Source organism: Zootoca vivipara, chromosome 8, assembly GCF_965207765.1.
Source record: "Zootoca vivipara chromosome 8, rZooViv2.hap1.1, whole genome shotgun sequence".
NCBI lineage: Eukaryota > Metazoa > Chordata > Lepidosauria > Squamata > Lacertidae > Zootoca > Zootoca vivipara.
In genome coordinates this window covers 3,390,062-3,418,006 of record NC_142591.1, presented here as the reverse complement: position 1 = coordinate 3,418,006, position 27,945 = coordinate 3,390,062, and the positions used below count along the sequence as shown (strand labels likewise).

Below are 27,945 nucleotides of genomic sequence, written 5' to 3'. Positions count from 1 at the left end.
GGCACTTTATGGAAAAGAATAGCCACTTACCAGCGTTCTATGATTTGCAGCCCCTACTCACCACTGTTGGCTGGTAACAGGAAAATATTAGCATTGCTAATTAGCATTGTCCATATACCCTATGCAACTATACCTAAGTGAGCAACTCAAATACAGTCGTACCTTGGAAGTCGAACGGAATCTGTTCCGGAAGTCTGTTTGACTTCCAAAACGTTCGGAAACCAAAGCACAGCTTCTGATTGGCTCCAGGAAGCTCCTGCAGGCAATCAGAAGCTGTGGAAGCCCCGTAGAGACGTTTGGCTTCCAAAAATAGTTCGCAAACTGGAACAGTCACTTCCCGGTTTGTGGCGTTTGGGAGCCAAAATGTACGAGTTCCAGGGCGTTTGACAACCAAGGTAAGACTGTAATTGTTTCCCCACCATTTCAATCTTCTCTTCTGCAGTTAGGGCCCTTTGGTCTGTTTTAGATTGTAAGGGACCCAGCTACTCCTTGTTTCAAAAGTGCCATGTACATATTGGTTGTTTCTATGTAAAATATTTAATCCTCTTTAGACCAATTCTCCTGAGAAGCCAAGCCTTCCACCGTCCCTCCCTTTCTCTCCCCTGTCACTCTGAACTGCAGTCTGAAGGGCTTTGTCCTTGCATTGTCTTTGCCTCTCAACCATAGCACTTCTTCTTTCAGCCTTCCATTCATTCTACTTTTCAAGTAATGTATTTGTAAGTTGTTTCCTGTTCTCACTGAAGCTGAAGAGTGGCTTGGATAAAAATTCAACCAGAATAATGTAGGCTGAATACACACACAACGTAATCTCCAACAGGCCAGAAAAACAAAAACAAATTAGTTCTGCCCATATAGCACATAAGTAGTCATGTGGAGAAATGTTCAGACACTGTTCTGTCTTATTCATAGACGAGGTTATACCACTATCCAAATCTACACCTACCCATTATGACCAGAAACCTGTACATACAACAGTACACAGAAGGATTCAGTAGGCCATTAGTTGTATCGTGACTGAAGAGAATTAGTTGCAAGCCCAGAGCTCTTATTTGAGTCTCAGTCCGACCACAAACCTGGTGGGTTTGAAAGGCAAGATATAAAAATTGTAATATTATCACAAAGTTGTAGGCTGCCTGACTTGTTCATGGAAACTGAAAATGTAACAAAATAAAAATAAAATAGAAAAATTCCTTCCAGTAGCACCTTAGAGACCAACTAAGTTTGTCACTGGTATGAGCTTTCGTGTGCATGCACACGTCTGTCATTCCCCCCCCCAAAAAAAAGAAACAGGTAGGAACCTCCAACAGAATGTCAGATCCACAAACAAGGAACATTAAGAGAAAACCCATGGAAAAAATAACAAGTAGCGGACATTTATTCCTTAACTGTGCAAGGGTATTTGAAAATAGACAAGGAAGAGCACCATGGCTGAATGAGGTTGAGCCCAGCACCCTCTCCACTGCAGATTAAACTTATTCACATTTAAGGTTTTTTTTGGGGGGGGGTAGGAGAGACACTCGTTTAACAAGTAAATTTTAAACTACATTTTTACTATTTTTCAAACGAATGCCATTCAAAGATATTTCATGTACAATGAACATTTCCAAGTGATTTAGTGCAAGTCTTTAAAAGCTATATTTTGTGTTAGTCTGTGGATGCCTCTGTAAAAAAAAAAATTCCCACCTTGCCCTTTAACACCCATTCTTTAAAATTACACAAGGAATCCCTTCGCTACAGCACACAGGCACGGGTTTAGTTCCATGTTAAACAGAACTTTCTGAAATGTTGTTCAATCAGCAAGTTGCTTATCTGGCTTACGGTAACAGTCAAGCTCTGACATACAAGCATTCAGATTTTCAGATACCAGTTTATCATGGACGATGGTGTTATCACACCCTACTTGAAGTTTGTCTCACCGACTTGCTTATTCTATGATGAAGCTTAAAGGCTGATCATTCTCAAATGCAACTTCCTAAAATACAGGAACTATAGACTAAATCTTAGCCCATAAAAAATTAAGCCTATTCACACAGTTATATGTAATGACTGTAGTAATCAGTTTATTACACAGATTAATCATTCTTGAACGTACAAGCTCCAAAGGAGCATTTGGGTCTTTAAATATACACAAGTCTGTCAAATGAATTTTTACCCTTACATCCAGAAAGACCTAAGCAGTTAAAAACTTAAGAAAATAAGAGCTATTAGCTATGTTAACTGAGAAAACACATACAAACCAAAATTATGAAGGGAAGGGGGGAGGGGGGGAGGAGCTGAAACAAAATCAACGTCACTTGATGCACTAATAGCTCCAATGCATTTAAATGCTGACCAGTTAAACTTAGACCTTTAAACACAGGATGTGGGTACAGTTTGATCTTGTTGGTCATACATTTACCAAAGTAGGTCCTTCAGAATAAAAATACAGAAACAGCTTCAAGTTCTTCACATACGTTTTTCATAACTGTTATGAGTTTAAAAGGATTCCACTTAAGCAAAATTCTCCTTTTCAATCACTGAAAGACTTTTACTCTCTGCCCCCTCCCCCTACCTTTGGTTTATGCCCAATTTAAATATTTTAGGAATGCTTTTATGCTCACAACTAGACTTTGAAGAACTGGCTTTTCACACACATTTCTTTGCTAGGAGTCAATGTTGGTATGGAATACAGTATTTCATTGTTCCAAGTATGTACAACACGCAGCACGGCTGTATCAGGTAAACATGTGCACAGGGGAAGATGAGGCGTGGGCTCATAGAAAGCAGTCAAATGGAAATCAAAAGGACTTTCTCTTTCAGAGTTCCCCTATCTTTATTTGTAGAGGTTATCCAATAATTTCTTTAATTACATCGCATACTTCTGAGTCCATTCTCGAGCTATTCTGTTGTACCTGTATGTATAAAAAAGGACGATTAATGACGTGCAAACTGCACCAAGCAGTAGAAGCCCTTTGCTAAGATCTTATTAACCATAAGTTATTTCTAGCACCCAATCAAGATAAAGCACTAGGCAAAGTAACTTTACAAAGTCTCCATAACATTGCAATCAGAATACAGTTAATAATGATAATGATAATGATAATGATGATGATAATAATAATAATTCTATACTGCCCTTTATCTGAGGATCAAAGGATACTTTACAATGTAAAAACACATACCATACATAGTAACAAACAAAAACAGTAACCACATACACATATGCTACACAGAGTTTAAAAGGCATTTGAAATGTTTGAGTTCTTAAGCAGTACAAAATATTCAAGAAAAACTTCAGAAAGCCTTGCAGTTCATAAATGGTGCCTGAAAACCATTAAAACAACAACATGGGCCACAGTCTTGCAAAATCTTCTAAATTTTGAACGTTTGTTTCCACTTGCTCTTGCCATCTGAACAATTACAAACCAGTAGATTTTCAGTTTCATATCAGCAAGCATAACTGGAAGAATTTAAGAAACATTTTATGCAGCAATCACCTGTTATTCAAGTTTGCACTTTTAGAGAAGCTCAAATGTTAAGAACCAACTCCAGGTTCTTGTTTTTAGTCCTGACTTGTCACTTTTACAATTATCTTGATGTCGGGTGTTGAAAGATGCTGCATTTCAGAGTGTCCCTTTTCATTGCGCTCAAGCTTCACTAAATGCTTTTTACACTGTTAAAGGAAGTTTTAGTTCCATGTTGTAATAGAATTGCCTCAAGTTGAACTATTCATTCATGGTAGTAATTGACTGGGAAAATATATAATTAAAATGAATCAATTGAACCTCAAAATTTTTTCACTACAATTAGCAATATCTGTCCATTATTATCCCTGCAGCTACTCATGAAGCCAAACTCTTGTATTTCTTTTTCACCTACCACCACCAGAATCAGGTTGTCTTGTGGCAGAAGTTTAAGTTGTTTCTCCCTCTGTAGCCTAAATGCAGAAACTGTAAGGACTAAGAGAGGCAACTGCAAAACAGTCCTGTATAAAGGTACAGAGGACACTAACTGAAATTTTATTGGATTAACCAGCCCAATTGAAAAAATAACCCTAATTACTGACTGAGATCGAATACTTTAAAGCTGGAAATATAAATACAAGGCAACTAACAGAAGCAGATGACACCCTGTAAAAAGAAAGAATAGTGCCAATGGCACAGAGTTAGTCAAAGAGTTAGTTGACAAAGTCTTCAAACTGTTTGTCCATTCTTGGGTTTTCAGCTTTAAAAAAAGCTTCCATACTCACTTTTCTCTATCTGTTTTGTAGATCCGTGCAATCTCAGGCACTAAGGGATCATCTGGATTGGGATCACACAACAGAGAACAGATGGACAAAAGTACTAGAGGGAAGAACACACTACATTAGAATTTTTAAGTACAGCTGAATACAGGTAAGAAGCAAGTTCATTCTATTCTTCATTTAGCCTCCATCCCACCTTTCTGTAATTTTATAATCTAGCACTGAGGTGTAGGTTGAAACTGCTCTCCTTCCACATGGCTGAAAAACAGGGGAGTGGGTGTGTGGTTCAAGCACCTTCCCATCTGACACACCTTCCCTACTCTACACACTGGGGCTGGTGGCAGAATTGGAAACTATGCCTTTCCTGACTAATGTAGGGAAACAGCAGCCACATTGCCAGTTGGAATTTAAATACTGGAGCTTGGCAACCATGAGAATAGAATTGGTACAAGAGTCCAATTTAAGACACTGGGAATGTATGTTCCTTCCTACCTCGCCCGCAATCCTGTATTTCTTTTTCACCTCCCACCACCTTTTTATTTTTAAGGAAAACAAAGACTCCTTTATACTATATTAAAAATACATACAGGTTAACAAAACTAAAAACATTATGGTTCCTGCTGGTTTAGATGTTCCATAGTTTGTGTATAAAGCTAAAAATCCCAGATTTCCAGGAATTTTCTTTCAAATACTTCCTCTATGAGGTTGACACTTACTTGACATTTCTGGTACTATTTATGGCTAATAAAACAAGGTCCATCATGGAACAGTACTCACTTGTACAGAATTCATATACATTGAAAGCTACTTACTTCAATGCGAAAAACTATAGCCAAGAAATAACACTCAACATCTTATGCAGCAATGAAAACAAAAAGGCTTCAAACACAACAATTTGCTGTAATATTGGATAATTGTATTAACTGTAACAAGCCTTTCTAGCTGTTCCCATCAGCTTTAGCTGTGCTGCCTGGGGCATAGTTCAAAACTACCAGGTGGAGAAGGCTGCCCTGAACTGATCATAATTTGAAGTTCCTCTCCCCTCCCCCAGCAATCAGAAATATTTTATTTGAAAAGAGGGTTTGTTTAAAAAAAACAACAAGGGGCAAGGGGGGGTTTAAAAACAGCTTTGCTCAGTTGGGTTGGTATTGGTTCTATTTTTTAATGGAACAATATTTTTTGGGAAGTGGAAAGGTTCTTCTATGGATAGTTTCCCAATCTCTCATCACTAGCTAGCTAAGTTTCAGCTCAAGGATGTGGAAAAATTGCTTGGATCAGTCAGGGTGACTGCTCACAGTCTGGACCCTTGCCCCTCTTGGCTGATAAAAAAACTAGCAGGGAGAGGAAGGCTGGCTGGACCAGGGATGTGATTAATGCCTCCCTGCAAGATCAGGGTGCTCCCTGCCTGCTTGAAAGAAAAATCACTCCTCAAGAAATTGAATGCAGACACTCTTAGTGGTTGGGATTCTGTGGACCAGATGGATGGGAGGTTGCCTGCTCTTGATGGGACTACATTCCATCTGAAGGAGCAGGCACACAGCTTGGGGGTACTTCTAGATCCTTGGCTGCCACTTGAGACTCAGGTGGCCTTGGAGGTGCTTAGTGGCTTCCATCAGCTTTGGCTGGTGCCCCAGCTATCTCGACAGGGAAAGCCACGCTTCTGTCATCTATGCTTCAGCAACCTCTAGGTTAGATTACAGCAATGTGGGGCTGCCTCTGAAGACAGTTTGGAAACTTCAGCTTGTGCAGGAATTCGGCAGCCAGGCTGTGCACCAGGGCAAGATGGTTTGAGCATTACACCAACCCTGGCTCGACCGCACTGGCTGACCATTTCCTGGCCCAATTCAAAGTGCTGGTTTTGACCTATTAAGCCCTAAACAGCTCAGGACTGCAGTACTTCAAGAACCACCTCTCCCCATATGAACAAACCCACACCCTGTGATCATCATCTGAGGCCCTTCTTCATGGGAGGTCTAGAAGGTGGCAACAGGCCTTTTCTGCAGTGGCTCCCCATTTGTGGAACACTTTCACTAGATATGCAGATACCTCAGATATGCTGATGACACAACCTTGATGGCAGTAAGTGAGGAGGAATTAAAGAACCTTTTAATGAGGGTGAAATAGGAGAGCGCAAAATATGGTCTGAAGCTCAACATCAAAAAAACTAAGATCATGGCCACTGGTCCCATCACCTCCTGGCAAATAGAAGCGGAAGAAATGGAGGCAGTGAGAGATTTTACTTTCTTGGGCTCCTTGATCACTGCAGATGGTGACTGCAGTCACGAAATTAAAAGACGCCTGCTTCTTGGGAGAAAAGCAATGACAAACCTAGACAGCACCTTAAAAAGCAGAGACATCACCTTGCTGACAAAGGTCCGTATAGTTAAAGCTATGGTTTTCCCAGTGGTGATGTATGGAAGTGAGAGCTGGACCATAAAGAAGGCTGATCACGGAAGAATTGGTGCTTTTGAATTATGGTGCTGGAGGAGACTCTTGAGAGTCCCATGGACTGCAAGAAGATCAAATCTATCCATTCTTAAGGAAATCAGCCCTGAGTGCTCACTGGAAGGACAGATCCTGAAGCTGAGGCTCCCATACTTTGGCCACCTCATGAGAAGAGAAGACTCCCTGGAAAAGACCCTGATGCTGGGAAAGATTGAGGGCACAAGGAGAAGGGGACGACAGAGGACGAGATGGTTGGACAGTGTTCTCGAAGCTACGAACATGAGTCTGACCAAACTGCGGGAGGCAGTGGAAGACAGGAGTGCCTGGCGTGTTCTGGTCCATGGGGTCACGAAGAGTCGGACTCGACTAAACAACAACTCCCTAGACACCCGCACTGCATATCTTTAGAAGCCAAGCAAAAATCTTTCTCTTCCAGGCCTTTAGCTAATTAAACAATATTTGACCTTTTAAATTGTGTGTGTGGTTTGGCAGATCTCTCTTAAAACAACACACTGCCTGTACAGACCAGTTACTGGGGATGGAGTGACAGCACACATGTACCGCTAATTAAACTGAAATAATTAATCACAAAGGGACTTAAAATTGTGACTGACAGGGTTATCTCCCTTGCCACCACTATGCAACATACCTGCTGTTGCCTCAGCCCCTTCCAAATGCTTTTAAACTAGCATCTTCCAAAGATCTAGATACTTAACACCAAGTGTTGGGCGCTGAACAGAACACATCATGTGTCACCTATTCAATTAGTTTACATGTAAATTGAGACTGACAAAACTGGGACAAAACCAGGTCAGGGGCTGCTTACATGAAGTGGGAACCAGATTATGAAACAGAAGCATAAATCAGAATTGGGAGGGACCCATAGGATCATCTAGTCCAATCCCCTGCAATGCAGGAATATGCAGCTGTCCCTTATGGGGATTGAACCTACAACCTTGGTGTTATCAGCCTCTAAGGGGAGGCTAGCAGAGCAGATAATCTTTTTTTGGGGGGGGGACTAGTTTGGATGAAATCTGAATTGAATTTCAAGTTTAACTCCATCTAATTTAAACTGATTTCAATGGCATATTTAAACACATACTTGTATCTCACCACTCAGTTGAAGTGTGAGTTGAAGTATGTGCTAGCAACCCTAGCACATACCTACAAAGGCTGCAAACACAATCAGTGGAATATGCTGGAAGACTAGGCAGCAGGAGATTGGCAGCGGTGATTGGGCGTGTGATTGGTTGCTACAGCAAGGCCTGCTGACGACTGGCTGCGGCAATTTGGCGGGCTATTTACAGCACTGGCGTATCCACAAGATAATTGGGAGTTTTTGTGTGCAGGCTCATCAAGCAAGAAAATCAGCAAAAGTGGGGGGGGGGCGCATAGGCTCCAGGTATCAGATGCATGCAGCCATGGTAAAAGGGGAAAGTTGCCTGGGCATGCTCAATGTCCTTCTCATTACTTAATTCTTGTTATATTGCAACTGCCATTGCACCTAAAAGCATATTCTGACTCTGCAGCTAGTTTCATGTTTTCAATAATAGCCCTCAAGTTGTAGCACACTCTCCCTAAGGAGGCTCACATAACAATTATCTGTTCTAACTCAGCTTATGTGCAACAGTGCTAAACCACAACAACTGTAATTGAGTTTCTGTATGCAGCTTATAGATGATTGTTTATTTATTTCATTTCAACAATTTATATACCACTTAATTACAAACACACACCACAATGGAGATAAGTTTTGGTAACTAGCTAGTAAGGAAGCTACACTATGGATTCACATAATAACCTCTTTTAGAACAATTTAGGCTAATGACCACCACATAATACCTATATTTGTGTGTGTGTGTGTGTGTGTGTGTGTGTGTGTGTGTGTGTGTGTGTTGTGCTTACTAAATACAAATCAAACAAGCTGAATCAGATCCCAATCTACATGGGGCATCAGAAAATTTTCAGATTCAAAACTTTCCAAAAAGCGTCACCTCTGGGTGTCATATCTTTTGCTTGACTGGTAGTTTCCAGATGCTGTTTTGCCCCTTGTTTTATATATATCCCTTCAGTACTCCACACTGACCTTTGTTATGCTTAGAAAGCAGCAAGTCTCTCCTTCGTCTGTGATACAGGTATCTTCTGGTGAATGTTGCACACATGTTAAGATGCTACTTCGCCCTCTCAACCATAGTACATGCTTGAAACAGGGCCCTCCTAACTGTTCAATATTGGCAGACTAGCCAGCTCAAATTTAGTAACCTAGCTGGGCGGAGGAAGCTTTTGTAGAATGCACCATACATAGCTTTAAATACTTAATCAGGTATAATCAAGAAACTGGGCAGTTAGTATGTGCCAGTTAAAGAGATAAATCACCTTGGGAAATATGCAATGCATTTTACATTAACATTAGAAATCACTTACCATTCATTTAGGCTCAGAGCCACGATGCTTACCTTTTGAAATAGTTAATGCTGGAGACCACTGTGACCGTAGAATATCAAGACAAATACTGCCATTACTGTTGATATTTGGATGGTAAATTCTTGTTGTAAATGCAACCTGTAAGACAAGGACATTCTTTCATGCAGCTTTTGTTTACTAAAACAGATACTACATCAGCACTGTTAGGATGTAAACAAGAAACCCACCTTAGGTGGTTTGAAGGGATAATCTGTTGGGAAGTGAATCGTCAAGAAGAACACCCCACCCTGATAAGGACTGTCATTCTGAAAAGAAAAGAAAAACTATTAGAAGAAAGTTTAAAGTTAAGTTTATAAATGCTATTTCAGGTTAGAAAGATACTTACTGGTCCCATTATTGTCGCTTGCCAATGGAACACTGGAAGAGGAAGGAAAACGAGATATGACCTTACTTGCAGCTATCAGTCCAAATAGAATGCCTTGAATATGGTGCAGCAAAAGTAGATCCGTCACCAATATTTCACTCTTAGCTCGACTAGAGAGTCAGTATTTCAGCTTACTGTCTGGCTTACACACTCAACTTTGTCAAATGTTGCGACATAAGCAGGGTATGGACAACATGCAAGAAACCAAATAAAACATGCCATGTACAGAATTACTCCTGCAACAACAGTCAAGGCCTCAAAAATGAAGTTAATTGTTCAGTGGAAGTAGATGTGTGTTCTATTCACCCCGGAAACTACAACTAATCCAGAATGCGGCAGCTAGACTGGTGACTGGGAGCGGCCACCGAGACCACATAACACCGGTCCTGAAAGACCTACATTGGCTCCCAGTACGTTTCCGAGCACAATTCAAAGTGTTGGTGCTGACCTTTAAAGCCCTAAACGGCCTCGGTCCAGTATACCTGAAGGAGCGTCTCCACCCCCATTGTTCTGCCCGGACACTGAGGTCCAGCACTGAGGGTCTTCTGGTGGTTCCCTCACTACGAGAAGCCAAGTTACAGGGAACCAGGCAGAGGGCCTTCTCGGTGGTGGCACCCACCCTGTGGAATGCCCTCCCACCAGATGTCAAAGAGAATAACAATTACCAGACCTTTAGAAGGCATCTTAAGGCAGCCCTGTTCAGGGAAGCTTTTAATGTTTGATGGATTTCTGTATTTTAATATTTTGTTGGAAGCCGCCCAGAGTGGCTGGGGGAACCCGGCCAGATGGGCGGGGTATAAATAATAAATTATTATTTTTATTATTATTCATGTTTCACAACAATCTATTTGGAAGAAAAGCATTTTTCATATTGAGCATTTTAATACAGATAACTACTGTACTTAGGAAGGTGCAAGAGTTGCCTCTTCACCACAACACACAACTTACTTCTTGTAATAGACCTATCAAAGTTTGTTCAAATTAGTCACTAAATGCTTCATTTAAACACATATTTATTTTCCATTAAGTACTTTACTGGAGAGACAGCCTTACAAGGAAATTTATAAGCTTAGTTTATTGAATGCATAGATAATTTCCTGCAACAAAAAGTTATAAAGAAATTAACAGCAAAAATTTGTTCAAGATAAACATTAAAGATTCTATCATGTGGTCAAGTAAACATGTTATTTTTAAAAAGAGTGAGACTATCACCAATTTGTTTTAAGTTGAAATAAAGGGCATGTAGCCTTTGGAGAAGTTTGGGCAGGTAGTCGCCAGGGTGAAATTTGTTTAACCAATTTAGTCACTGTTTAAATGTATATCCTAAAAGAAAATTAAGATTATGTAATTCTGGTTCTAAATTGATTATGCCTGTTTAAAGATTTTAAAAACAAAACCTCAATTGTATATGTGCAAGTCGGTTTTTCTTTCTGCCTGAGGAAGTGCTCTTTTGAAGGCCTTTTCTCAATTATAGGTACTTACTATCATCTCCAACAGGCCCTGCTGAACACTGTGCTGGAGGATCACGTGCCAGATCATTCAATTCCTAAAAACAAACACACAATTGACTCAAAATACAGTAATTTTATTTCCATACAACAGTCGTAGCAAACAGCACTCTACTATAGCTATTATTATTATTATTATTATTATTATTATTATTATTATTATTATTATTATTATTAAATGCCAATTAAAAACTTACAGAAAAACACAGAAAATATCAACATTAATACCTCTATTTAAGTCCTGTTATAAAAACAAAATGCTAATATATGAAGCAACCTGATTTTGGTGAAGCATAGCAACTTTCTTTCAGTGCTTCAAATAAACGTTGTTAACATTAAGGAGGCATAGTTCTATAACTTGCTCGACTATTTGCTTCTAATTTAGTTTTAGCTTGTTTCCAGCATTAGATATATGTTTCACACAACCATGTATGGCAGAGGTTTTCAACCTTTTTGGGTCCACAGCTCCCTTGACCAACTACATTCTTCCTGTGGCACCCCTGTGGGGCTCAGGAGCCCAGTTAGGTCACCCCTTGCCTGCAGAGCCGGCAGAAACGCAAGAAGACATCAGAGGAAGGGAGGGAAGGAAAGAGGGACAGAAGCCAGTGTTACTCACGGCACCCCTGACAATCATTCAAGGCACCTCAGGGTGCCATGGCCCACTGATGTATGGAATTAACACCTTATGTCAGATAATAAATGTTGGAAATGTGAGAAAGAAGGTACCTTTTACCACATGTGGTGGACTTCCCCCAAGCAAAAGACTTCTGGGGAAAGATTTATAATGAGGGGGAAAAGGTGTTGAAATACACATTTCATTTAAAAAAAAAACCAGAGGCCTTTTTGCTTGGAATTGTTGGAGAAGAAATTAATGTTAAAGACAGAACATTCTTTTTGTTACGCCACAACAGCAGCTAGGTTGTTAATAGCTAAATTATGGAAGACACAAGAGATACCAATGATTGACGATTGGCAGATGAAGATGGAATATATGGAACTCGCCAAGATGACTGGGAGACTCCGTGATCAAGATGAGGAGAAGATGGAAGAAGATTGGCAGAAATTTAAAATTTATTTGATTATTTTTTTTTACAATATATAAATTACCATAGGGAAGTATATGTAAGCTTTCAGTTTGTATTAGAATAATATTAGAGGATAGAAATTAAATTTAAAATTATGTTACGGTAGAGATATGTTTTTTAAGATGAACCTGCCAAAGAAGTTGAAAGAAAAGGAGCCTCAGAAGGTGGGACTGAGGGAAGTTCCCGCATGATGAAAAATAAATAAGTTAGTAAAGATTAAGGAATTTTTTTCTTTTTTTCTTTTTTTCTGTTTGTTAACTGTGTATTGTTTATTTTTTGTATATTGTGTATTTCCTGAAAATGAATAAGAAGTATTTTTTTAAAAAAACACACACACATTTTGTACATACATGTTGGGCTTATTGGGTTCTATTTTTTGGAGTAAAGTATAACAGAATAAACAAAACTTCAAAGTATAATATCAGTTATGGTACTTCAGGCATTTCTTCAAAAAGTTATTCAATTAAACAGTATCTGAAAAGCTAGTCAGGCTTTCCTTTTAAAAAGTCTTCCACAGCAGATTGGTAACTTGCTGTTGCATGATAGAATTAACGCTTTGAAAGAATTCTTGTACTGTACTTCATTTCATGATTATTACAACAAAATCTGTATCAAACAAAATTCTGGAAAAAAAATAAACTCACACATCAAACAAGTCTGAAAACATTGTTGCACATGACGTTTCGTTTTTGTGAACTGCCATAAAAATATAATATTTGCCGATACAGTATGCAAGTTTGGCCAGTTGCAGGCCTTGGTTCAGTCCTTGTTAGAACTTTCACTCACATCCAGACTAGATGGGTCAAGAAATAATGATGCTAGTGACCCATTTTACTAAAAGGATTACAGCAATATATCACATTTTACATGCCCTTTTTTTCTTTTGCAGCCAGTCTTTAGTGAAAATATATTTGTACATGTCAGATTCACCAAAAAGTTAGTAAAATAGTTAACTTGTGTCTTCCCATATTTTATGACAATAAAATAAATGGAGCAGTTATTCGACACTCCCATTATTCTAGGCTCATTTTGCGACAGGGAATTTCATTAGCACAAGCAGTTTTTGAGCTTTGCGCACAGGACTGCGCCTAAGATTTCAGATTAAAACTGCAGAGTGGAAGGAAAGAAGGGCCTTTTTCTGCCTCCCCACTTCCACCTACTTTCTGAAGACTGGAGAGGAGACCCTCTTAAGAACATTAGGGGGGTGGGCAGGGGAAGGACTAGACCATGTGAAAAATGAACATAATATTTTAGCTGCAGTTCATTCATTTTCAGCTTTGTATTCTTGTTGTTAAAAAAGTGTGCCTAGACATTCCATTGTTCCGTCCATAACCTAGGTTTAAGGTGCCCTTTACCTCCCAACTTTCACATCTCAGTTTCTAACACTGAACTGAGGCTGAGTCTCAACTCACCACTGAACCCTGTACAACAAGTCACAGCTTGTCCATACAAATCAAAGCCAATCAATGCTGGTTCAGACAAGCTGAAACCACTTTGGAACATATTTTTAACAGAAAGGCCTGACTAGCTTTTCAGATACTTTTTAATTGAATAACTTTTAAAAGAAATGCCTGAAGTAACTGATATTATGGCTTGAAGTCATGTTTATTCTGTTATATTTTACTCCAGGAAGGCGCATTTATCCTAAATAGAACGCAATAAAGCAAACATGTACGTAGGGCTGGGTGATATCTGGTTTTCAACGTCGCAATATATCACCAGCTAAACATAATGATATTTCGATATACAGTATCATAATGTCTGATAGCTGGCTTCCCTGTGGCTGCAGAGGGCCCCCTTTCATCTCCCCGTGGCAGTGGAGGGCCACATTGGGTTTACCCATGGTGGCAGAAGCCCTCCCTGGGCCTCGCAGCCTCCTCCCAACGAGCATATTGCATGTGTGATGTCATGCACATGCGATGAGACACCCCAATGCTGTGCAGAACTTGGCACCTCTGCTTCAACTAAACCATTCAAGATTTCTGGGGAATATATTACTCTTCTATGGAGTTTTATGGGCATATTTAAAATTTAAGGAAGTAGTAGGTTTCAAGTTTGATTATAAAAGCTACATTGAACAGAAACCTAGAACTACACCCTATACTGTATGTCAGGGGTCTACAAATCATGGCTGGGCCTGGTAACTAAGCAGAAGCTTCTAGTAAGCAGCTATGAAGTCCAGTTCCACAACAATATCATACAAATTCATCAACACTGATACTGAAGTTATGCAACTTGGGCTTTATGTATGTTTGTTTGATTCTTCTGTCCAAGAAATTTTATTATGAGAACAGAGAAGAGATGATGAAAACCAGATTTTAGGCATTAAACTCCTTCATTTAAGACGCTCACAATTATGGATTGCTTAACCATTTGAATAAAAATGATCTGATCCAATCACAATCATATGCCACTAGGGAAATGTCACCTAGAGAGAAAACCCAAAACCTGAGAAGATATAGCACCTAACAAATGAACATTACATGTAATCATAGAATCATAGAGTTGGAAGAGACCACAAGGGCCATCCAATCCAACCCCCTGCCAAGCAGGAAACACCATCAAAGCATTCTTGACATATGGCTGTCAAGCCTCTGCTTAAAGACCTCTAAAGAAGGAGATTCCACCACACTCCTTGGCAGCAAGTTCCACTGTCGAACTGCTCTTACTGTCAGGAAGTTCTTCCTAATGTTTAGGTGGAATCTTCTTTCTTGTAGCTTGAATCCACTGCTCCGTGTCCGCTTCTCTGGAGCAGCAGAAAACAACCTTTCACCCTCTTCTATATGACATCCTTTTATATACTTGAACATGGCTATCATATCACCCCTTAACCTTCTCTTCTCCAGGCTAAACATACCCAGCTCCTTAAGCCATTCCTCATAATGCATTGTTTCCAGGCCTTTGACCATTTTGGTTGCTCTCCTCTGGACACGTTCCAGCTTGTCAGTATCCTTCTTGAACTGTGGTGCCCAGGTGAGGTCTGACCAGAGCGGAATACAGTGGTACTATTACTTCCCTTGATCTAGATGCTATACTCCTATTGATGAAGCCCAGAATTGCATTGGCTTTTTTAGCTGCTGCATCACACTGCTGACTCATGTCAAGTTTGTGGTCTACCAAGACTCCAAGATCCTTTTCACATGTACTGCTCTCAAGCCAGATGTCACCCATCCTGTATTTGTGCCTTTCATTTTTTTTGCCCAAGTGTAGTACTTTACATTTCTCCCTTTTAAAACTCATCTTGTTTGCTTTGGCCCAGTTGTCCAATCTGTTAAGGTCATTTTGAAGTGTGATCCTGTCCTCTGGGGCATTAGCCACCCCTCCCAATTTAGTGTCCTCTGCAAACTTGCTCAGGATGCCCTCAAGCCCATCATCCAAGTTATTGATAAAGATGTTGAATAAGACTGGGCCCAAGACAGAACCCTGTGGCACCCCACTAGTCACTACTCTCCAGGATGAAGAGGAGCCATGTAAACACCACCTAATAATACTATAAGAAGTTATTTCAACAATAAATTCAAGGGTAAAAGAGAGGTGGATAGAAAAGTTTTTTTGTATTCTAATTATGAAACTGCCATTTCAACTGCCCCATCACATACTGGTTCCTACGCATACTTATCTGGAAGCAAAATTAAAAAATTCCAGTAGCACCTTAAGAGACCAACTAAGTTTGTCACTGGTATGAGCTTTCGTGTACATGCACACTTCTTCAGATACCAAGCAGCCAAGCATTCAACGGTACTTCTGAGTAAACCTGTAAAGATTCAACTTGTAAAGCACACTGAGCATTTGTTTAACGTTCTTTCTCTGTCAGTTTAAATGCCACCTTTAGCTTTTAATTAGAAAGGCAAACAATCTTACAAATAAGTGTTCCTACCTCAAGCTTCTAAATAGGAAGCCCAAAGAAAACCTGGATTCTTCTCTCAAAGATTTTACTTTTATTTTTTGATATTTAGTTCTTCTCAGTTCAAATTAGGTCTAACATATTAAGCCACTAAATAACCACAAAAGGTTGCAGATTTCTTTTTTTTAAAAAAAGGAGGCTCATGCGCTGACCTTCATCCTCCCAGCTTTGTTTTTGTTGAAATCCTTGCTTGATTCTACTGATCAATATCAGTAATTGAGGGAGGAAATCTACTATACTAGGGACGAATAACCCATGGCCCTACACATGTTGCTCCACTCCAGCTCCCATCAGCCACAGCCAGCATAGCAAATTGTGAGAGATAATAGAAGTTGGGACTCCAGCAACTTCTGGGGGGCCAAATGTTCCTCATCCCAGCCCAAGAAAGAGTGACTGAGACTTCTGGGTCTGCTGCAGGCTATGGTGGACGACGGGGATCGCTCGTCCTGAGCAACCCGATAGCTGTGAGGATGTAGGAAGGGAGCGCGGGCAAAGCACATTCTCTAAAAAGTCCAAAAGGAAAATTCGGGTTCCAAAAAGTCCAGTGGTGTCAGAGAATGCTCTCTAGGAGCCCCCAACCTTGTTTCCTTCCTGTACTCACCCCATGGGTGTAGCCAAGGGGGGCTGGGGGACAGATGCCACCAATAAGTAATAACCAATACAAATCTGAGGTTCTGCCCCCCCGCCTAACAAAAGCCTGCCCCCCTAACAAGAGTCCTGACTACGCCCACACACCCCATTCTACTGGTAGAAACGTAGCTATTTAAATGTTCGGTTTGTAAATAGAACATGCTTTATTTATAATTTTTATAATTTATACAAAATATAATTACATAAAATGATAGGAACATAATGAAATATTGTTGAAGCAAAAAAAAACCCCATAAAATTATGGAGCTGGAAGAGACCCCAACGGTCATCTTTCTAGTGCAACCCACTGTAATGAAACTCAGCTAAAGCATCCATGACAGATGGCCATCCCACCTCCAAGGAAGGAGAGTCCAGAACAGGGGTCCCCAGACTTACCGGGCTTCGGGCCGGTGCGCGCCGCGCCGACCGCGCGGCGGGCCGGAGGGCAGGGGAGTGCGCGCCCGTGCGCATGCGCACACGGTTGGATAAAAATCGCCAAAAATCGCTTGTGCGCATGCGCCTCCCCCGACCCGGAAGTGCATCGGGAATGACCTCTTCTGGGTCGGGAGAGGCCCATACGCATGCGCACAAAGGATTATCGGCGATTTTTTGTCGATTTTGAAGATTGCCGCTGCGCCGCGCACTGTAAGAGCGGGCGGCGGCAGCGGGCGGCAGGGGTCGTCGCGGCCCGGATTGGGAGGCCAATTGGGCTGTATCCGGCCCGGGGGCCGTAGTTTGGGGACCCCTGGTCCAGAACCTCTTGAGGGAGATCCATCTTCCATGTGTTATAAAAATTGAAGAACACTTATTTGACCTGAGTTAATTGACACATAGAGGGAAACCTACAGATACAGTCCAAAAGGTGCACAGAGAGTTCTGTGTATATATGGGAGAATTTTAAAAAGTGGTGCCCACTGACCTAGTGCAAAAAGATTTTGTTATCCGGAGGAGCCCTGTTTACCTAGATAAAACACTATAGCCCTCCCTCCATGCATACCTGGCAGTAAGGTCCACTGAACCTAGTGCAGCTTTCTTCTGAGTAGATACTTAAGTTATTTACTAGATTCAAGTCAGCGGCACCTTGGCAACATCCAAAGGCCCTGATCTGCTAGGTGCTGGGGTGGATTGCACACTGGGCCTTGCAGAGTTAGGCCCAGGCTGCCACTGGGCCTTGCACTGTCGGCAGCAACAAGCAGCTCCGGGGCTCGCCCAGCCCTACCCATTGCCACTCCACCACCACACTTACCTGACCTGGGGGTCTGGATTGCGCGGGCTCTACTGGTCAAAATGGGAGCCTCAGCAATCACCCTCTCCTGCTGGAAACAAACTAGGACTGCTCCAAGGAAATGCACATGAGGAAAAGGAGCATTAGGCCCTGGTGGGACACCCCCAACCCACTTGTGATTGGCCAAGCAGATAGCCAGCCAATCAGGATTTTTTAAATTTTAGGAAATGATCTCTTTTCCTCACTTCCCTCTGTGACCCCCTAGCCTTGTGCTATGGCCAATTTACGCATTTTTCATCTGTGGCCCTCTTGGAATATCTGGGGGGCGGGGGCGGCGGGCATATGGCCTCCGGTTGGGAAATACTGGTCCAAGGAACCACCCACTATCATTGCCTCTGTCTTATATCGACTGAGCTTCAGTTTATTGGCTCTCTTCCAGCTCATTACCAAGGCAAGACACTGGTACAGCACATCCACTGCCACACCTGCAGATGTAAAGGCGAAAACAGAGCTTTGTGTCTTCAGCATACTGCTGCCAATGCACGCCAAAACTCTGGATGGCTCCACTCAGCAGCTTCATATAGATATTAAACAAAATGGGGTATATAATTGAGCCCTGAGGGGCACCATATTGAAGGCTTCATGGTGCTGAAAAACAGTCCCCAAGCATCAACAACTGAAAAGGACCATCCAAGTAGGACAGGAACCACTGCAGAGCAGTGCCACCCACCCTCAACCTAGATAGCCTCCAGGAGGATACAGTGGTCAATGGTATCAAAAGTCGCTGAGAGGTCAAAGAAGATTAGTAGGGACATGTTGCCCCATCTCTCTCCCAACAGAGATCGTCATATAAGGCAACCAAGGCAGTTTCTGTGCCAAGGCCAGACTGAAACCACAATTGAAACTGATCTAGAATAGTAAGGATGCAATGGAGGCCGCAAAGCAGTTTAATTTTACACAAATCACAATGAGCAATAAATAGATTATCAATAAACAAACCAGTAAAATAATAAAACCATGTAAACTAACCAATAAAGCAATAATGGAGTTGTAATGGAGGATCAGGGACCATCCCCTAAACTCATTTGTATAGCCCAGGTTATGGATTAGCACAATATCTGATCAGTCTTTATCAACCCACAAAGCTGTGCAAGTACTCACACTAGGACTCTGAATGGACAATCCTCAAGACAGAAGCCCATTAAATACACAATTGCACTGAATGAGCAAACCTTTGTATTACTCGCACAGGGAGCAAAAAGCCTGTTCACTATTATGATTGTCTTTGTGTCTAACAACTTCCTCAAGAGCAACATAATTTTTCTCTCTCTCCTCCTCCCAAACCTGAGTGGAGTGCAGGGCAACAAAGGAGGAGGAGGACAAGTTAAGTTGCTTTCATCAACACTGCAATGCATTTTCCCAATATTCTTTTATAGGTGAAGTATTTTTCTTTAAATGCAATTTTGATTAACAATAAACCAATTGATTAATTTCAGTTACAAGTCTTTGGTCTTTGCCACTGGTTACTTTACCAGCTGATCCACTATGTCAGGGGTCAGCAACCTTTTTCAGCTGTGGGCCAGTCCACCGTCCCTCAAACCATGTGGTGGGCCAGACTATATTTTGAGGGGGGGAAATGAATGCATTCCTATGCCTCACAAATAACCAAGAGATGCATTTTAAATAAAAGCACACATTCTACACATGTAAAAACACACTGATTCCCGGACTGTCCGCGGGCCAGATTTAGAAGGCGATTGGGCCGCATCCGGCCCCTGGGCCTTAGGTTGCCCACCCCTGCACTAGGTTCTAATGAGAAAATCTGAATACAGAGCATGCTGCTGGGTGTCCTTTTCAGCAGTGGGAAGACACAGGCACTGCCTTAGGCAATGGATTTCTGACTCCTACACTTATGCAAACAGGCTGAACATCATTTGGCCAGAAGCATTCCTTGTTATTTAAACTTTTCTCTCTTACAGTTTGAGATAACTTTTTCCAAGGCTTGTCTTGTCAATTAGCAGTAATGACAAGGAAACAATTCAGATGGACAAACTATCTTCTGTACTGTTCATTCCTGAGAAGCATTTATTGCAATTTAATGACAAAACTGGTATCATTTAAAGCACAAACAGAAGCATCACCATATACTCTAGGTAAGAGTTTACATAAAAATTAGAGCATTAATTGTTAAAGCTAAGGTTAGTACACGACTACTCTAGATGAACTTTGTCAACCAACAGGAATTCATATCAATGTCCTCTTGAATTGTCAAGAAAAATTATTACACTTTGGTAATATGGTCCTCTTATTATAAAGTACATCCCACTCCAGTAATCAATAGCAACTGAACCTGTATGCCAAAAACAAATAAATTTGTCAATTTGTACCATAGTATCCTATCTGATGGGTGGCGCTGTGCGTTAAACCATTGAGTCTAGGGCTTGCTGATCAGAAGGTCGGCAGTTCAAATCTCTGCGACAGGGTGAGTTCCCGTTGCTCGGTTCCAGCTCCTGCCAACCTAGCAGTTCAAAAGCACGTCAAAGTGCAAGTAGATAAATAGGTACCGCTACAAAAAACTATGGCAAGTTCTTAAAGAAATGGGAGTGCCTGATCACCTCATCTGTCTCCTGAGAAATCTCTATGTGGGACAAGAAGCTACAGTTAGAACTAGATATGGAACAACTGACTGGTTCAAAATTGGGAAAGGAGTACTGTACAACAAGGTTGTATATTGTCTCCCTGCTTATTTAACTTATATGCAGAATTCATCATGCGAAAAGCTGGACTGGATGAATCCCAAACCAGAATTAAGATTGCCAGAAAAAATATCAACAACCTCAGATATGCAGATGACACAACCTTGATAGCAGAAAGTGAGGAGGAGAACCTTTTAATGAGGGTGAAAGAGGAGAGCGCAAAATATAGTCTGAAGCTCAACATCAAAAAAACTAAGATCATAGCCACTGGTCCCATCACCTCCTGGCAAATAGAAGGGGAAGAAATGGAGGCAGTGAGAGATTTTACTTTCTTTGGCTCCATGATCACTGCAGATGGTGACAGCAGTCACGAAATTAAGACACCTGCTTCTTGGGAGAAAAGCAATGACAAACCTAGACAGCATCTTAAAAAGCAGAGACGTCACCTTGCCAACAAAGGTCCGTATAGTTAAAGCTATGGTTTTCCCAGTAGTGATGTATGGAAGTGAGAGCTGGACCATAAAGAAGGCTGATCGCCAAATAATTGATGCTTTTGAATTATGGTGCTGGAGGAGACTCTTGAGAATCCCATGGACTGCAAGAAGATCAAACCTATCCATTCTGAAGGAAATCAGCCCTGAGTGCTCACTGGAAGGACAGATCGTGAAGCTGAGGCTCCAGTACTTTGGCTACCTCATAAGAGAAGACTCCCTGGAAAAGACCCTAATGTTGGGAAAGATTGAGGGCACAAGGAGAAGGGGACGACAGAGGACAAGATGGTTGGACAGTGTTCTCGAAGCTACGAACATGAGTTTGACCAAACTGCGGGAGGCAGTGCAAGACAGGAGTGCCTGGTGTGCTATAGTCCATGGGGTCACGAAGAGTCGGACACGACTAAACAACAACAACAGTGGGAAGGTAAACGGCATTTCCGTGTGCTGCTCTGGTTCGCCAGAAGCGGCTTTGTCATGCTGGCCACATGACCTGGAAGCTGTATGCCGGCTCCCTCGGCCAATAACGTGAGATGAGCGCCGCAACCCCAGAGTCGGTCACGACTGGACCTCATGGTCAGGGGTCCCTTTACCTTTACCTATCCTATCTGAATTTGGTATCACTTGCAAATCTCAGTAGGAAAAAGACTTTTTTTCTCCAGCAACGGGATTTGACAACATGTCATTTTGAAAGTAAATAAATTAAGCTTTGGCCCTCACCTCTCATCTATCTAACCTAAGAATTGTGGCTAAGAACGTGCCATTTACTTGGTAACTCAACCAGAAAGTTATCTTGCAAGGTTGTTTACCATTTGTTTGCAAGGCAAGGCAACTTCAAGATTCAAGATTCAGAAACTATGTTGCAGTTTCTTTTTAAACTACAGTATCTCCTGGGCAGGCAAGTTGGTCCGCAACTCCAGCAACTGAACTTCACACTCCACTAGTCTAATACAGTGGTACCTCTGGTTGTGAACGGGATCCGTTCCAGAGCCCCATTCGCAACATGAGCAGTACGCAACCCGTTTCTGCGCACGCACGGGTTGCGATTCCGCGCTTCTGCGCATGTCGTCATTTGACGCTTCTGCGCATGCTCAAACCACTGAACCCGGAAGTAACCTGTTCCGTTACTTCCGGGTTTGGCGTGTTCGTAGCCCGTGTTGTACGCAACCCACAGCATTCGTATCCAGAGGTATGACTGTAGTGGGATTCTGTCATGATGCTGTTGTCATTCAATGTCTTCATAAACGACTTGGATGAAGCAATTGTGAGGACTCTCATCAAATTTGCAGGTGACAGCAAACTGGGAGGGGTAGCTAATGCTGCAGAAGACAGAATCAGAATTCAAAATTATCTTAACAGATTGGAGAACTGGGCCCAATCTAACAAAAAGAATGTCAACAGGGACAAATGTAAGGTTCTGCTCTTAGGCAGGAATAACCAGATGCACAAATATAAGATAGCAGAAACTTGGCTTACTAGCAGTACATGTGAAAAGGATCTAGGGGTGTTGGTAGACCACAAGCTTAACATGAGTCAACAGTGTGATGAAGCAGCAAAAAAACTGCTAATGTTATTCTAGACTGCATCAATAGAAGTCTAGTGTCCGGATCAAGGGAAATAATAGTACCCCTCTATTCTGCCTGGATCAAACTACACCTACAATACTGTGTCCAATTCTGGGCACCACAATTTAAGGAGGATGTTGTCAGGCTGGAACGTGTGCAGAGGGCGGCAATCAAGATGATCAAGGGTCTGGAGGAGTGCTTGAAGAAGCTGGGCACCGTATGTTTAGCCTGGAAAAGACGAGATTGAAAGGAGATACGATAGCCATATTGAAATATCTTAAGGGCTGTAACATGGCAAAGGGAACAAGCTTGTTTTCTCCTGCTGTGGAGGGTAAGGACTCAAATCAATGGCTTCTAGTTACAAGAAACGAGATTCTGACTGAACCTCAGGAAAAACTTTCTGACAGTAAGACCCCCAGGAGGTTGTGGACTCTACTTCCTGGGAGGTTTTTAAGCAGAGGATGGATGTCCATCTGTCATTGATGCTTTAGTTGAGATTCCTGCATTGCAGGGGGTTGAACTAGATGACCCTCAGGGTCCCTTTTAACTCTACAATTCTATGAATATACTACAGGCAACAACCATTTTACGCTAGTTCAATGCACGTGCGATCATGGCACACATGCATTGCTGCAACCCAGAAGTGGCCAGAAAAGGGGGCTTATCAGGGCATAAAGAGCAGACTTACATGTAAATCGGGGTTGCCTGTACATGGTAGATTTTTGTATTCAGTATGAGAAAAGATGGGCAGGAGAAATTTGGCCCAGTTCATGGAGGCTTTGAAAGTTCATATGGAAGGTAAAGTCTGAAAACTGCTTCTAAGGCAATGCTTTGAAATCTGACTGCCAATACAGATATAAAATATTTATGAATCTGAGAAGTGGCAGATACAGGCGGCAACCATTTGGTTCTGTTCCTGACCGCCCCCCTGTGTATCAGTGGAGCATGCATAAGCCCAACCCATTTCTGGACTACTTCCAGGTCAGCAGCAACAAGCATGTGTGTGATCAATGTGTCAAGTGGACACATGTAAAGTGATTGCTGCTTGTAAACTGTTTTTAGTGGTCCCTGATTTTATTTATAAGCTGCCTTTAGTCCAGACCAAGGAAAAGGTAGGGTATAAATAAATATGATGATGATAATAATAATAGTAATAATAATAGGGCACGTGCATGTATGATTTAACCTTTAAAATGCATGTAAGCCGTGAGTGGGAAAGGGCTGGGTGTATTTTAAAGGGGGCAGTGGCTTTCAGAGTCATTTTCTACATCTCTAGGAGCCAAAGTTTTCCAAGTTCTTGCTGGCAAAGCCAAGCAATAGAGCTGTGTCCACCATCCCTTTTCTAGCTGAGAAGATTGTACTGCTGGGTGTCAGAGTCTAAAGGCACTCCATGTTGCAGGCAATGGTGACAACATTTGCCAGTTCCACCATCCGAGAGAGAAAGGAAGTGGTTTCCAGTAGCTCTGCAGACGTTTTGTCAACACAGCTGCCAAACAATCCTCAACAACAGCCTACACCCACTTCAAAGTTCTTCAAACCTGGGAGGAAAGTTGCTCCACCAGTCTTCAGAGGCTTTGGCAAGTGAATTTGCTGGAACCTGTATATATCTGATGGAATGCACATGCATTTTTGCACCATCATGATATTTGAAGGGAGTTTGAAAGCAAACATATGAGAGATTTGCAAAAAGAGTGAAGAGGAAGACTAGAAAAACTCAGGATTTCATGTATGGCTTTTACTTTTACATTTATATGTAATAGATGCATTACATACTCATGGTTCTTTCTGTCCAGCCATTTTATTTTCAAAACAGCCCTGCGACATAGATTAAGGCCCAGGGGTAGTAGGTAACCTAAGGCCCGGGGGCCGGATGCCTTCTCAATCCAGCCCGTGGACAGTCCGGGAATCAGCATGTTTTTACATGAGTACAATGTGTCATTTTATTTAAAATGCATCTCTGGGTTATTTGTGGGGCATGGGAATTCTGTCATATATTTTTTTCTGGCCCACCACATGGTCTGAGGGGTGGTGGACTGGCCCACGGCTGAAAAAGGTTGGACTCCTGGTAGGCTGAGCACACACAACTGGCCCAAAAACATCCAATTGGGGCTGACCCAGCCCGTTTTGCCATCTGAGGCAAAACAGGAAGGTGCCACCCTGCACATGTGCAGTTACCGGTAGAAACGCATGACCAACAAGAGAAACCAAACCATGTGGGCTTAACTGGCATGGAAAAAAAGAATTACAAAACAGAGGTGCAGATTCCCAATTGAGTGTGTAAGGTGGTGAGCAAGGGTCCACTTGCTGGTTCTTAACCAGAGGCACCACTGTACAGTGAACTAGTAAAGTTCACAAAAGAGAAAAAGAAGCATAGGCATCTGCCGGAATTTTTCAGGGAGGCAATGGCAAAGACAGACACTGAAAGCAGAATCTGCAAGCTAGTTTCTTACAAGAATATGAGAAGAATAATGCCTGAACATTTTGTCTCATATCTTAGGTTCTACAAATACTAGAAGCTTTAAAAAAGAAAGAAAGCTGGGGATCTGGACATCATGAATTATTGGGGAGGGGGGTACACACACACATCTCCCATGGACACCCACGGTACAGTGTTCAAAATTAGCCAGGCACATTTTTGACCTGGCATTTGATCACTTGTGACCAAGATGCCTGGGAGCCAGGATGGCACCTGACATCTCCACCATCTGGGGATCATTGGAGCTGGACTGTTTTCACACACTAATACCCCAACCTGTAGAATTCTATCAGTTATATTTTATCTGCACAATCAAAATGAATTTCTGAAACCCAAATGCTTTTTCTGTGCAGCCTAAGCAAGTGCACTCACCATTAAGAAAAAAGAAGTTGCAACAGGCCAATATATATGTGGACTGTCCCTGGATCAAGTGACTTTTCTTCTTTCAAGTTCTCAAACCTCAAGGTTGTCATCTGAACTAGCCAGATCTTTAACTGAGAATCAATCAGTCAGTGCATCATTTAAAGCAGTCTTGCCCCAAAATGGCAACTAGAAATTCCATTTCGGCGACTATAACCTTGGAGTAAGGATCCATTTGGCGCCTGGCACATATATTTTGTGTTTCTAACACTGCATATGGGGCCTTAACATGAAGCTGAATACTCATATATACTGCTAACATTTTTTAATTCTGTAACTGAACAAACCAAAACATTTAGAGTATATACTGTATATAAAACAAGACGACACACAACAAATTCCACTTTCATAAATCTTAAAATTACTGTTTGATGCAAAAGGCATAGTTACAAAGCCTATACTGTAGTCACGTATGTTACTACAAAAGACAGCATAATTTATGCTACTGCTAAATCACCTGGGACTATTACCTGTCAACCATAGCAACCAAAAAGAACCAGGAATCTCCTATGGGAGGATTTTAAGTGAAGGCAAATGAAGCCACCACCTATACTCTTGCTGCAAGAACTAGCTGGAAGCTAGCTCTTCCCTTATATGTGCATGTACGTGACACGTGATATTAGGTACCACCAGCCAGTAATGTTTGACCTCATGATCAATATTGTCAGGCAATAGGTACCATCAAGTTTCCCGTATTATTCACATCTCCCGATACCAAATAATACAAAATGTCAAAACTATGCCTTAGCCCAGGCATCCCCAAACTTCGGCCCTCCAGATGTTTTGGACAATTCCCATCTTCCCTGACCACTGGTCCTGTTAGCTAGGGATCATGGGAGTTGTAGGCCAAAACATCTAGAGGGCCGCAGTTTGGGGATGCCTGCCTTGGCCTAATAACAACCCTTACAGAATGTCCATGTTTTTAGGACTAGTGACTTCAGTAGGCCTGGAGAAAAGGAATTTATCCACAAAGGTTTCAGGTCTTTTTTTAAAACTATGTGCACAAGAGGGAGATTTTCATATTGACTTCCTCACCTTTTTCTCTGACTGGCTTTATTCCCCATTAGAATACTGGCTAATGTTAACCAGTTGAAAAATAAGGATCCAAAAAGTAATATAAATAAGTCCTACTCATGTTTACTTGGCAGTAAATCCAACCCAGTTCAATGCAGCCTGCACTGCAGCTTGGACGTTTCTTCCAGAAACAAAATGAACCTTTAAGCCACGTTTCTGAAGGTGAAGCAAAGAATTCTGTAGCACCTGAGACATAGGCACTAGAAGGGGCAAAAGGAGCAGAAGGAGTGACTGAGGATATAGGTGTAGCTCTAGCAGGAGTAGTGAGCAGCATGGCCCTCGGTATGAAGACGGCCAGAGCCAGTGTACGACACCACCACCGGCTCAGCTCACTGCATGCAGGCGTTTTCTCTCCGTTCACATAAAACTCAACGGAGTAACTCACTCCACTGATTTTGAAAGGAAAGAAATTAGGCTTTGGCCCCCACCTCCACAACCTGCTTTGGTACAGAATTTCTATGGAGCAAAAGGGGGGATCTGCAGCCCAGGGAGCTATTTGGGAGGGGGCACACACACCTGTAGCCACATGCGACTGATTTTAGCACATCCTAGTCTAAGCAGGTTTCGTTCGTTTGTTCCCCTGAAGGGCCTTCAAGTCTGGGCCAGGATCCTGCTTCGAAGCGAGAAAACTATCGAGCCGAGGCGTCTCTCCCAGTGATGGCCACCAGACTTGTTTTTGTTTTGCAACAGTATTATCAAAACTGCATCGGATGAGGAAGGCAGGGAAAGCTATAGATGGCGTGGCGTTGCCTCCGGGGAGGCCGCAAGGACGGCAGAAGCTCGGGGAAAGGAAGGAGGGAAGGATGAGAAAAGGATCGAGGCGCCTCTGAACAAAGAGAAGGTTCGTTCGAGAAGCGAGCGAAGGCACCGATCCCGGGAGGCGCTGGGAATGGAGCGCCCCCCTCCCCGAAGGCGCCTCCCGCCGGCCGGCCGGGATGCCGCGGCCCGAACGCGGTGGAAAGCTGCCGCGAGGCCTCCCCGGAGAGGGAGGGAGGCCGGCCGGCCCAGGGCAGGCCCAGCTTATGCAAAGCGGAGGCAGCGGAACCCCTCACGGCCGCCCAGGCCTCCAAGCCCAGCTTCGCGCGGCCGCGATGACCCCGCCGAGGGCGCGAGGAAATCCGGACCCGGCCAACCCTTGGAGCCGCGAGGAGGAGCGGAGGCTTCCGTGCCAGCCTCCCGGCCGCGTTGACTCCTTACCTTGTGGATTCTCTTCAGCGCCATCGCGGCGGCGGAGCCTGTTGAGGGCGGCGCGCGAGAAGGGAGGGAGGGAGGGAGAGAGGGAGGAAGGAGGGGAACTACTTTTCGGCCGCGGAAGAAGCGCGGAGGGCGGTTCGGCGGAAGCGGGCAAGGCAGGGG

General features: G+C 42.5%; 1 protein-coding gene across 3 annotated transcripts; it reads right to left on the bottom strand.

The window, feature by feature from the left end:
- Positions 1-2,033: 2,033 nt before the first annotated feature.
- On the bottom strand, positions 2,034-27,835 carry UBE2D2 (ubiquitin conjugating enzyme E2 D2). Of its 3 annotated transcripts, none has more exons than XM_035103474.3 (7): positions 27,787-27,835; positions 10,998-11,061; positions 9,477-9,508; positions 9,319-9,396; positions 9,124-9,229; positions 4,229-4,322; positions 2,034-2,891 (listed from the first exon to the last, which is right to left on the bottom strand). In XM_035103474.3, the coding sequence occupies exons 1-7, from the start codon at positions 27,808-27,810 to the stop codon at positions 2,846-2,848; spliced, it is 444 nt and encodes a 147-aa protein (XP_034959365.1). In that variant the 5' UTR covers positions 27,811-27,835; the 3' UTR covers positions 2,034-2,845. The 3 variants fall into 3 exon arrangements, with proteins under 3 accessions (XP_034959365.1, XP_088532103.1, XP_088532102.1); XM_088675977.1 differs by having other exon boundaries at positions 4,229-4,280; XM_088675976.1 differs by lacking the exon at positions 27,787-27,835 and adding an exon at positions 22,171-22,311 and having other exon boundaries at positions 4,229-4,280.
- Between the last annotated feature and the right edge of the window lie 110 nt (positions 27,836-27,945).

Excerpts from the sequence above, each read along its gene's own strand:
- UBE2D2 (XM_088675976.1), bottom strand. The coding sequence starts at position 22,296 with ATGAAGACATTGAATGACAACAGCATCATGACAGAATCCCACTACAGT. Across the intron at positions 9,397-9,476 it reads AAGCGACAATAATGGGACCA|AATGACAGTCCTTATCAGGG; the intron begins GTAAGTATCTTT and ends TTTTCTTTTCAG. Across the intron at positions 9,230-9,318 it reads ATCCCTTCAAACCACCTAAG|GTTGCATTTACAACAAGAAT; the intron begins GTGGGTTTCTTG and ends CTTGTCTTACAG.